At 40.3% G+C, this 13225-nt stretch overlaps 1 protein-coding gene across 3 annotated transcripts in view; it reads right to left on the reverse strand.

Annotated features, from left to right (window-relative positions):
- snx13 (sorting nexin 13) overlaps positions 1-12861 on the reverse strand; it is a 193164-nt gene extending 180303 nt beyond the window's left edge. For 2 of the 3 annotated variants that reach the window (XM_059972665.1, XM_059972664.1), the window contains exons 1-2: positions 12635-12861; positions 2297-2380 (exon numbers count right to left, since the gene is read on the reverse strand). In XM_059972665.1, the coding sequence (XP_059828648.1) occupies positions 2297-2380; positions 12635-12646 (96 nt within the window). In that variant the 5' untranslated portion in view covers positions 12647-12861. The remainder of the gene's footprint in view (positions 1-2296; positions 2381-12634) is intronic. The other variant, XM_059972666.1, reaches the window with a different exon arrangement.
- Between the last annotated feature and the right edge of the window lie 364 nt (positions 12862-13225).

Genomic DNA, 13225 nt, shown 5'->3' on the forward strand with positions numbered 1-13225 from the left:
TTGCTCTTCCCACCATTACGGACATTTACATTATACGCTGCATCTGCAAAGTAAACAGCATTATGAAGGACCCCAAGCACCCCTCGTACAAACTCGTCACCCCTCCTGCCATCTGGGAAAAGCATTCAGGCTCACACGACCAGTCTATATATAACAGTTTCTTCCCCCAAGCCATCAGACTCCTTAATACCCAGAGCCTGGACTGACACCAACTTACCACCCACTACTGTGCCTATGTCTTGTTTATTATTTAATGTATTCCCTGCACTGTTTTGTGCGCTTTATGCAGTCCTGGGTAGGTCTGTAGTCTAGTGTAGTTTTTTTTCTGTGTTGTTTTTTTATGTAGTTCAGTCTAGTTTTTGGACTGTGTCATGTAACACCATGGTCCTGAAAAAATATCATCTCATTTTTACTGTGTACTGTACCAGCAGTTATGGCCGAAATGATAATAAAAGTGACGACTTGAACCTGAGTGTGGCTTCATCTCAACAGTAGAGGAAGCCATGGATTGACATATCGGAATAGCAATGGGACGTGGAATTAAAATATGTGGCCAATGGGAGATCCTGCTTCCTCTGGCAGACAGAGCATAGGTGTTCAGTGAAACAGTCTCTCAGTCTGCGTCGGGTCCCACCGATATATAGAAGGCCACAGTACATCACACCAGCAGACTCACAGGTGAAGTGTCGCCTCACCTGGAAGGACTGTCTGGGGCCCTGAATGGTGGTGAGGGAGGAAGTTTAAGGGCAGGTGTAGCACTTGTTCCGCTTGCAAGGATAAGTGTCAGGAGGGAGATAGGTGGGAAGTTACAATTTATTTTACTTCTCCATTCCATTTTGATCAGCAATATTGCTCTGACTGCATTATCATTGCAAATAAGTTCAAAACAAGCTTCTGGAAAAGCACCCTAGATTTCAAATCTTTGCATAATACATTCTTTGTAATCCAAATGAATACCCTGCTCATGGACTGCTGGTCCCACTCCCATGAGGGAGGAAGCTACGTAGCATCCAGTCCAGGAACACCAGACTCAAAAGCAGTTACTTTCCCCAAGCAGTAAGGCAGATCAACACTTCAAGCCACTAACCCACCCTTCAACACCAACCACAACCACTACTTTATAATTTTTTGTCAGTTAGCTTCAGACACTCCTGTGCCTAGCAGCATTTTATAGATATATAATCAATGTATATAAGCTACCTTGAGTATTCATATGTATTGTGTTCTTTTTGTGATACATGAGATCCAGAGTAACGATTTCATTCTCCTTGCAATGCCCTGGTTAAGATTTCTACTGTGATGCATTGAGGCATTTTATTTTAGCAATTTTCTGTAAAAGCAGTATGCCCCGCTGGAAAGTGTGTTTTGGATTCGGCTAAAAATAAGGAGCAATGTTGTCTAACTTAGCAATATATGTCAGTTAAACAGCATTGTGGGATGAGAGAGAGGTTCTAGAGAGTTGTGGGGGAAGAGTTTTCTGAAGGGCAGTAGTTTGGCTTGGGGTCTTTTCGCAGGAGCTGAGGAGCAGGGCACAAGGGAAGATGCCGTAGAATGCCATTGGAAGGAAAGTCCCCACTGCAATAAGTGCTTTGTGCAGATGAACAGCTCCAAGGAGAAAGGGCTAATACTCCTAAGAGAGAGCCAGTTCATTCGAAATTGTCTTCAAGGGATGTTCAAAATGTGGCAGGTGCTTTCACACTGACTGCAGGTCCAGCGCGTGAATAACAAATATACTCCTGACTTCCAGAATGAGCTCCAACGCTTATGAGCACCTTGGATTGGTTTAACTGTATTGAGCCCTTTTATTTTTCTTTTCTTTTTCTGTATCTGATAAAGTTGAAAGTTGGGTAAATATACTTCATTTATAATTTTATGCCAGTGTACTATCTGCCAATTCTGGGCTACTGATGATAGTGTAAAGGGAATATCTACACAGCATTATTTGCAACTGATGTTCACTTTATTGGAACATTCTAACTTTCCTGTTTGGTTGAACTCCAAATCATTCCGATTCTAGATATATACTGCTTATGAAAGCTGACCTGCTCACCAGTGAGTCACATGGCTGTAACAGAGTTAGCTAACTAGCCAAGTTGGTGTACAAACTCCAGTGAGAGGGTGTACTAGAAAATACACCAAACAACCTTGAATCAAATTCAGATAATCAGTCATTCAAGACTTTTAACTTTGCTTTCTTTTTCTCTGGTATATCAGATTTCATCCTTCTCCTTACATCAGCTTCAATAATTTTCACAGCATACTTGCACCACCCTAATTCAGACAGCTTCACCAGTACCTGTGTCACTCTCCTGGTTTCAGCACAATTGTAGACCTTCCTTTTTGTTCTCTCCAACATGCCCACTTCTCTACAACTCAAATCCTAGATTAGATGAAAAGTCAAGAGTTAATGGTACAAATCAATCTCACTCCATGGATGCTGCCTGATCTGGCATATTCCCAAAATTGTTTATTACAGAATTCCAATACCCAGAGTAATTTTGCTTTAGCATTTATGTTGATGCAATAATAGATATTGCACTGTAATTACATAAAACACTCTACATTGTTTTTTGGGAATGGTTCCAATCTTACATCAATCTAGTTATGACTGCAGAAGTAACAAGTGCAGTCTGCACTTTTTCCTATATATATAAAAAAATCAGTAGTCTCAAAGAGAATGAATACATGCATTATAATAAAAGTCAAGTACTTAGTCATTGAATGTGTGACTATAACAGATTAGGGATTTAAAATTTACTGCCAAAACCTAACAATCACTTCTCAGGGACTAGGTTATACTTAAAGTTGATACATATACAAAACATATACATGCTGTATATACTTAAGCATATCTTCCCACTAAACTTAGTTTAAAAATTAAAATATTTTGGATGTGTCAAAACACAGGCTCTTAGCTGTCTTGAACCAACATTAGTGCTGCCTTCATTTTACACTAAAGTTGCATCTTATTTAAGAGGTTAGAGCTGATTTATTCTACCATTTTCAGCATAATTTACATACACTTCAAATGGGTGGTTTTGAAATTAAACGAATACCAAACAACCACCTGCATAAACACCCAAAATTAAAAACCAAGCAAATGAAGATAAGAAATATGAAAATATACTGTATACTCAAGGCACTTGACCTCAAAGCAGCTTAAAAATACAAATTGGGTTTTCACAACTTACTTCTACTCCTGCCAAATTTTATCACAAATGCTTTCACAATCAAATTACATTCTGGAACTCCAAGCAAATGTTAGCTTCCATCTCCTATAGAAAATCATTCAAATGCTACAATTGAATACCACCCTATAGAATTAGATGGTAGCACAAGTCTCCCCCTTGGCTCACATGAACTGTTGTGGCACCATTCAACCACATATTCAATCTCCCTTCTATATCATAGTCTGATATGAAAACACCTATATTTAGGAACGGAAAATGTTACAGTAAGTGGTGGACACAGCCCAATCCATCACAGGCTCTACATGGAGTGCCGCTACAAAAAAAGCAGCATTAATCGAAGATCTCCCTCATCCAATCCATGCCCTCAGCTCAGCCTTACATCACACACCACCAGGTTATTACCCTATAACCATCAGGCTCTTGAACTGGTGTAGATAACTTCAGTCACCAATCTGAACTGATTTAAATATACTGTTCAAACAAATTCTCTGATCCACATATATATCTCCTGTGTTGGGATTTCAGCAAAGAACGGTATTTTTTAAATTTAAAATGGAACTTATCAGAAATATCCAGTTACCAGTTTTCCCTTCCTCAATGGTATGTCACTGACTTCTAGTACAATATGCCAACAATGCTTTAAGGAGACAGAGTGTAATGCCCATCACCAGCAAATATCTAATCTCTAGTTCCTTCCTAACTTCCACGCTTCAATGTGCCATCTCAATGAATACACCAAAGGCAAGTAATTTCAGACCACTTTCTGATGACTAAGGCAAAGCCATGAAAGAATTTAAACAAGATTCAATAATTAAAGCAATTAGTAATATTAAAGGATTACAACTAATTTTAAGCAATATTCAGATCCACCACCTACATTAAAACCACAGATAAATTCATAAATCAGTCCAGAAGCAATTTGCGAATTGCAGAGATCAGTTCTAAATTTTGACTGTATTCTTTGAAACACCAAAGGTTGTGTTAAGATGCCTAAAAGACACTATTAATAAAGCTCAGTCTGTTCTGTAATGCAGTTGGAAATATTTTTGGAATTGAAGTCAAGGTTGTAATACAGAAAATACATGTAGTACTGTTCCCATAGCCATACACTTTCCTTTGGGGAAACAAGATGAATGGTATAAAGCTATTATTTTAACAGAAGTTTTCAATGATGTACTTTTGTAAGAAGTTAAAGGAAGGCGAGGCAAATAATTAGTCATGCATGCTAAAAAATTATATTCTGCTCAAGAAACCTAATGAAATTTTGTGGAAATGTCATCTCTGGCCTATGCAGTGACTTCTTAGACAAACCCTTGTGATCGAGGGCCGCTTACTTCCACTATGGTTTTGTGGGCTAAAGCACCTAAGGAGGTCAACAGAAGAGAGGATATGGGGTAGACAGTTTACTTGCTGATTACGAATGCCTGAGTGTTGCGAACATCGCACACTATAGCGGAAGTTCAATTTCAACTCACATTGTGCAGCTGTTGCAAACCAGCCATCATAGATGCTTCACAGAGCAAGGTCTTGATCCAATGGCAAAGGGATCCAATACAAATGGAGATAATGTTCTGCTGCAACAGTTGAGTATTTCTTCTTGAAAAAAGCTTTGGATAATAAAACTTATTGACTAGCAATCCATGATGTACAGAGCCACAAGAAACTCCCAAATAACAGAACACTGTCAAACACTTAACTATAGTTCAAAATTATATAATCCACTAAGAAATACAAATACTTCAATGAGAACAAGCACAAACTTATGAACTCCTTCAAGACATGGTGGGTTCTGGTTAATTAGAAGCCAGCCACTTATTTGGGACAACTCGAAAAGAATAAAAACCACAAGAAAATAGATGGGATTTCTTTCATTTATTTGGGATGCTATGCCACTTAATTGGAACAGGAGACTGTTACTGATGAGTTTCTAACTAGTATCAATTGAATGAACTTACATGGCCATTATTCACTACAAAATGCTTGGAGGGAGTAGTTTTTATACAGCACCAGTTGTGTGTGTTTGTGCTTAAAAAGCAGCGATTTTTGTCACTGATCGTTGGCGAGAAAGAAGCAACAAGACAATTAAAAATTGTTTACCTTCACTGCAGTTTCAAGCATTCAGACTTGGAGATGCCAGTTGTGGCCAAAAATGAAAATAAAATCATTTCACTACTTCAACACTTCACACCTAGTGCAGATAATGAACTGCTTTCATATAATACTGACGACAACTGCTTCCCCCAAATCTTTATTTTCATTGGAACTTTCAAGATGACTGTCGAGATCTTCAATTTTTCAGTTCGTAACTTGAAGTGGTGAAACAGTTCCATTTTCACCACTACCCGTTTCTGGATTTACATTTGATTGAATTCAGAAGACTCAATCAACAATTGCAGTCAGTATTAGAAGCTTTAAATGTTCCAATGTCAACAGAATTGACAGTTCTTCAAATACTTTTTCAAGCACATAGGTCAACACATCAGTGAATGTCTTAATTAAACCAGTCTTAACTTCCGCAGAAATGAGAGATTTGAAATCACAGTATTGCTGCGATATTTTTGTGGCAATGCTTTTGTCACAGTTCATAATAGTAGCTGAGTATTATTTTGTCAATTGTACGCCTTGTCTCTATGGATCTCTTATACTCCCCCACGTACTTGTCCTAAAACCTAACCTGACTCCCAATTCCCCGCTCTTTCCCCAAAGGTTTCCCTATGAACCTAAGAGGAACTAAGTCTAAGCTCAAACTAAGCTAGAAACATTGGGGTGGAGAAGATAGAACGTGGAATGGTAGAACACAGAATGGGCTACCCTATATAAACCTACTCTCTGATCAATCTAATCCTTCCCCACCCCTTAACTCAGCCTATAACTCTCCATTTTAGGTTTTGTCAGGCGTTTGCAAAAGGAACAGGGTCAAAAGTTTGCCATTCTCTTAGCTCATCATCAGGAAATCTATTATCCAAATGATTACACACACATTGAATAAACCAAATAATAGCCACTGTTATCGATGTCAGAACTTTTAGGTGGCAAGCAGATCTTTCACATTGTCATTCCAATAGACGGTATTGCCAAGCCCAACCAACTTCCATTCTGTGTTTATTATTACAACAATTTCTAACAGTTGTAACTTGAAACACTAACAATGTAAATACACTGAAGCTCTAAAATGTTTCAATGTAAAGGCAGTGGTACATTATTTAGAAAATCTACCCATTACAGGCAGTCCCCAGGTTAAGAACGAGTTCCATTCCTGAGTCCATCTTTAAGTCGGATTTGTACGCAAGTCATAACAAGTACATCCGGTATTATTTAGCGTCAGTTAGTCAAACATTTGTCATAGTATATAGTATATATTTTACCTTTCTATGTATATAAAACACTTAAGAAACTTATGTATTCCAATAATTAAATCACTGCGTTGCTTAGTAATAATTGTAGCTTTCATCGGGGCAGGGCCTTTCACATGCTCCATTATTCTCACTTTATCCTTTAAAATTGTTCCAATCATTGACCGACTGTAGCCTAACGCTTTTCCAATGACTGATAACATTTCGCCTCTTTCCAAACGCTTTATTATTTCCACTTGATTTTCAATCATGATCGCTTCCAGTCAACGGAACAGAAACACTGTAGGCAGCAGGTCCCGAGCTCCACTGGGTCCCAAGGACCACCACACTGAATTCCCCAGGTCCCAAAGTCCACTGCACTGAGACAAGTTAAATGGGACAAGTGGGGACTGTTCTGGGTTTGGGTATTTGATCCTCCACAATATTCCGTGGGGGAATTTAAACTGGAGGTGGCAGTGCTTTTTATTTAATGAAGTCAAGTTGCGAGCTTGACATCAACCCGGCACGGATGAAGAGCACGCTTGGGAGCAGTCTGTCACTGGATCAAACTTGGGAATCTCCGTTCTCAAGCCTGGCACTGATCTCACTGCGCCACCAGCCAACCGGAAGAAAGTGGGAGGGTGGGGTCAGGGTGAATCATGCTAAGAAAAATTTAAGCCAAATACAAACAGCAACGACTTAAAATGGCGGACGGCGTCACAATCCAATTTAAAATGGCGGACAGCGCCCTCCTTCCACGGTTCGTAAGTACGAGTTGTTCATAAGTCGGACGTTCGTAACTCAGGGACTACCTGTATATTCATTCACACAATTACAGAGTAGTTCACAATTATATAAAGATTCTAGAATTATATTAGAAGCATTTCAAATTAACATTATATAAAAAGAAAATTCCAGCTGTGCAGTGTATGTGCGCAGGGCATTTCACTTCAGCATGACCTTGCATCACAGAGTTCAGAGGGAACAGTACTCCCAGACAACCTCAACCCATAGTAATTCACCTCCCATCAAAATGCGTCTAGAGTAGACGCCATCTCCCCGGCACTAACATCCCTGTAGCATCTAGACAGTAAAGACGCCTACATCAGACCATGGTTCATTGACCACAGCTCTGCCTTCAATACTATAATTCCAAGCAATCTCCTCTCCAAGCCTCTCGACCTGGGACTCAGTATCTTCTGTTGCAAACAACAGTCCTGAAGAAGAGTCCTGGCCTGAAACATTGACTATTTATTCTTTACCATAAATGCTGCCTGGCCTGCTGAGTTCATCTGTGTGTTTGTTCTGTTGTGTGTTGCTCATCTGTTGCATCCTGGAATTCAAGGATCCAGTTGCATTCAAGCAGCAATACCTCCACCACAATTATTCTCAACACTGGTGGCCCATAAGTGTATCCTCTGCCACTTACTCTATTTCTTATACACTCAAGACTGCATGGCCAGATTCTGCTCCAACTCCATTTACAAATTAGTCATAGAATTAGAGTCATAGAAAAGTACAACACAAAACAGGCCCTTCAGCCTAACTAGATCCATTTAACCTGCCTACTCTCATCAACCTGCACCGGGACCATAGCCCTCCCTACCCCTACCATCCATGTACTGATTAAAGTTTCTCTTAAATGTTGAATCAAGTTTGCATGGACCACTTGTGCTGGCAGCTCTTTCCACACTCTCAACGCTAAGTGAAGGTTCCCCTCATATTGCCCCTGAAACTTTTCAACTTTACCTCTCTGGGTGCAGTGCCACTCAACCTCAGTGGATAAAGCCTGCTTGCATTTACCCTATCTATACACCCAAGTTTTATATACATCCATCACTATTTATCTCCTCACTATTTTTTACATTCCAAAGAATAAAGGCTGAACCTTTTCAATCCTTCCTTATAGCTCAGGTCTCCTAGACTCTCCCACATCCTCGTAATTTTTCTGTTGTACTCTTTTAACCTTATTTACATCTTTCCAGTTGACCAAACCAGGTATGCAGGTGACCAAAACTGCACACAATACTCTAAGTTAGGCCTCTCCAATGTCTTATACAACTTCAACATAACATCCCATCTCCTGTACTCAATACTTGGATTTATGAAAGCCAATGTGCCATAAGCTTACTTTACAATCCCATCTACCATTGATACTACTTTCAATTAACTCATTTCCCATATCTCTCTGTTCTGTCACACTCCTTAGTGTCCTACTGTTCACTGTGTAAGATCTACCTTCGTCAGTCCTAACAAAGTGTAAAACTTGGAACTTGTCTGCATTAAATTCCAGTCCAGCTGGTCCAGATCCCACTGTAAGCTATGATAGCCTTCCTTGCAGTGCACTACACCCCCAATCTCAGTGTCATCCACAAATTTGCTGATCCAGTTAGCCTCATTATCCAGATCATTGATACAGATGACAAACAACAGACCCAGCACAGACGCCTCTAGTACTCCACTAGTCACAGGCCTCCAATCAGAGAAGCAACCATCTACCTTTCTCTGGCTTCTCCCACAAAATCAATGTCTAATCCAATTTACTAACTCATCTTAATGTCCAGTGACTGAACTTCCTTGACCAATTTCCCATGCAGGACCTTGCAGATGATACCACTGCAATGGGCTGTATCTCAAGTTGGAGTACAAGAATCCTTGTGATATTATGTCATGACTGACAATCTTTCCCCTCAATGATAGCAAACAAAAAACTGGGAACAGTGCACACACTCCAGTTGACATCAATAGACTGAGGACAAGAGTACTGTAAGCTTCAAGTTTCTAGGACTGAACATTACCAATTGCCTGCCCTGGCCTAACCATGCAGATGCCATGACAAAAGAAAAGCTCACAACACCTCTACATATTTTATAGCTTTTCAATTTCTCAATTGATACAATGCATTTTTTTGCTTTTTCTGCCAAATGGAAAAGTTTACGTTCACACTTTATAATCCATTTGCCTGATGGTCGTCCAGTCATTTAAACACCTTTCCCTTTTAGCTGCCATACGTTATCCTCAAAACTTATACTTATACCATCAGCATGCTTAGCAATCATAACTGTTTGTTTCGGCTAATTTCCCAACATACTGATCAAGAAATCCAAAATCTAATCCCTGAGGCACTACACGAATTCTTTTAAAGTTGTTAGTAATATTAGTATATGTCACCATATACAATGCTGAGATTTATTTTCTTAAAGGTATTCATAGTAAATACAAAGAAACAACAGAATCAATGAAAGCCTGCTCACAAAACAAACAACCAATGTGCAAAAGACAACAAACTATGCAAACACAAAAAAAAAATTAAACAATAAATATAAAGAGCATGAGGTAAGAGTTCTTGAAAGTGAGTCCATAGGTTGTGGGAACAGTTCAGTGTTGTGGTGAGTGGAGATATCCACTCTGGTTCAAGAGTCTGATGGTTGAGGGCTAATAACCCTTCCTGAACCTTGAGGTGTGGGTCCTTAGGTTCCTGTAACTCCTTCCGGATCGCTGCAGCGAGGAGAGCAGGATCTTGGTGGTGCGGGTCTCTGATGATGAATGCTGCTTTTCTCCGATAGCGCTCCATGTAGACATGCTCAATGGTGAGGAGGGCTTTACCCATGATGGACTGGGATGTATCCACTACCTTTTGTAAGTTTTTCCATTCAAAGACATTGGTGTTTCCATTCCAGACTAAAATTCCAGTTTAGATGACATGCTGAAACTTCACAATCTTCAAACAAAGTACAGGCACTGCCATGTTTTCTTTGTAATGGCACTTGTACTATCATTTTGCCAAGTCAAAGGTTTACTCATGGCTACTCATGATTGCCTCCTGCCTTCTGAAATCTTTGATCACCATCCAAATTTCTTCTATCCAAATTGGACAAATCAAAGATTATAAATAATTGCCTATAACTGATAAAACAAAAATGTGCCGACACAATGATCAATCCTTCGAGAGAAATATTGTAGTCTTTTTAACATTTAGAAAGGATATTCAAAAAGATGGTGGGGCAGCACTCTTAGGAAGGGATATTATCGGAAGAGCTAACACAAGGGATTTTGGCTCAGCAAATCAATTATAGAATTAGAAATCTGTTTATATGTAGTTAAACAGAAGTGGAGGGGGAGGGGTGGCAGAAAACATCTGTTTATAGGCCACCAAAGAGTGAAGACATGGCATATATAAAAAAGTTGGTGAACTGCCTTTTACATGTATTTATAATAAAAGACAACTGAAGTATAAACGGCAAATTGGCTGACAGACTGGAAATTAACATTCATGGTATGACAACAGTTAGAATTTAAATTAATTTATATTTGCCTCATATCATACATTATTTTAAGACACAAAAATAGTAGGAAAAGCAAGAAGGAATTAGATATTTTTAAATTTGAAATTCTAAAAGTACCAAAAATAGTAGCATGCCTTGAGACTAACAAGGCTTTAGAATTAAAAAGAGGACTAAAAAATTGATAAAGCAATGAACAATACACTGAGGAAAAATAGATTGCACCAGCTTCAATAGCTAAGCACAAAAATAAAGCTGATGAAGGAAAACTGGATGCTAAAAATGAAAAAAATTCATAATATGATATCACAATGAGAAGGTAGAGAAATTAAGCAAATTATGTGGAAGATAATAAAGCAGCCATCAGAAGTTCTGGAAAACTGAAGCTCCAGTGCCACAAGGAAAGAGGCAAAAGTAACAAAATTTACTCAAGATGTTAGTGACCGAATACATTGACTAATTCCAAGAACTACATCCCAGAATTTAAGAGGGCTGCTAGTAAAAAAAGGGGGCTGCTAGTAGTTATTACCTCACAAAATTAAAACATGCTAGAATGTTCTCCTACAGAAATGTGGGATTACATTTGCTAAATCTAGTTTAAAAAAACAGCATTGGTAGCTGTGAAAACCCTGGAATTCATAAAGAATAACATCGACATTTAGAAAATCATGTAAATGGTTTGCAGCTACATGAATTTGTGAAAGGGTACCATGTTGACTCATCAACATACTGAGATTTTCCGGAAGAGCAGGTAAGGACAAAAATCACAGAACTTCTAACAATGATTCAGCAAGGCAACCAATGTAATATTTCCAAATTTGCTGTTTACTGGGAGATCTAAATATCATAGTAAGGTATCATTAAGTAGAGGACCTTATTGAGACCATACCTGAGTATTGCGTACAATTTATCTCCTTACGCTAAAAGTATAGTATAAAGTACAGCAAAAAGTTACTGGTCCCTGGGACAAATCAGTTATACAGGGAGAGACTAAGTACACTCAGCTACTTTTCTTCAAAGTAAAATAAAGTGTGATTAACTTGAAACAAAAAAATTGGAATAATGAGTGGGTCATTTGGAGCTACAATGAAGAAATTCTTTTAGTGATGAATCTTCTAAATCATAGCTCAGTCCACGGTTGCATGCAAAACAGATTTGCAGATATTGCACAATTAGAGGAAATGCGTGGATCAAGCGAACAGTAAACAAATACATTGATTTGCACGTTATGGTGTTGGAGGCTGAATGGGGAAAACAGACTCGAAGGGCTAAATGCCACGGTGTTCTTTTAAGGGGAGAGTAGAAAAGGGGGCCAATGTGACATATCAACTTAATAGTGACTCATTCACGAAAAAAAAACATGTATCACTGAGATGCAAAGCGGCCACAACGAATTCTTGCACCCCCAGGTGCAGTGACTGGGTTGAAGGTAACTATGTCTACAGAGCCCAGATGCGCCCGGTGTCCGAGATTGCGGGCAGGGGTGGCAGCAGGCTGTACGCCCACATTGCAGGTGTCTCCGGGAAGAGTGGGGTTTGAAGCGATGGGCGTGGCGCCCAACATTAGACAATGCGGAGCGAGTAGACGAGCTCCCCTAAATATACCCCTACCCACCGCCACCGTCACGGGTGTGCCAGCGGCCCTCACCTCCCCGCCTTACTCTGCGAAACAGCAGCAGCGACTAACACACCTGTAGCAACTGTCAGAGAGAGCCGGCCAGTGAGGTACCGCTGGTCTCCACCTCCCCTCGGGTTCCTCATGAGGGCTCGCCTATCGACCCATCATCTCGACCTCTCCATACGCGGAGCGTGCCCCCCCCCCCCCTTACCTCCTGGTTCATCCTTACAACACCCACAGCGAACTATCAGCCACCCGTGCAAACGCAGCAACACATCCTCTCGTCTCCTTGATTGACCCCGGCGACTGTCGTTGGATCGGGACTGGCTCGCAGGAGGGATTGCCGAATCGCTACCGAGCCGACCTCACTCTGCTTTTCGACCGTTAATCTTTCCGGAACAACAGCGCCGCCGCCATTTTAACGCAGTTTACGTTTCACTGAGTCGGGGCGGGGTAATACAACGTGCCGTCACGGACACAACACCGCTCATTGGATGGACTCGACGCAAGGGGCGGGTCTTATCTGAGCCACGCCCACGCTGGATGGGCCGCTGTGGCCGACGTCCGGGCAGGCTTTTTTCTTTAGGTTGGAGTGTTACTGTGCTTGGAGATACAATGATGCAGGGTGAGCTCTGGAGTAGTGCTGATGCATTTCCCACCCCAGCTCAAGATTCATCATTTGAGTAATGGGAACCAACACCGTTTGCAAGAATGCCTTACACACCTGTCAATCCCATTTAGACAAGCTTCAGGCGGGACAAACAACCCAATTATCATCTGCCACTTTTTCTCCTCAGTTACC

Source organism: Hypanus sabinus, chromosome 6 (genome assembly GCF_030144855.1).
Source record: "Hypanus sabinus isolate sHypSab1 chromosome 6, sHypSab1.hap1, whole genome shotgun sequence".
Lineage (NCBI taxonomy): Eukaryota > Metazoa > Chordata > Chondrichthyes > Myliobatiformes > Dasyatidae > Hypanus > Hypanus sabinus.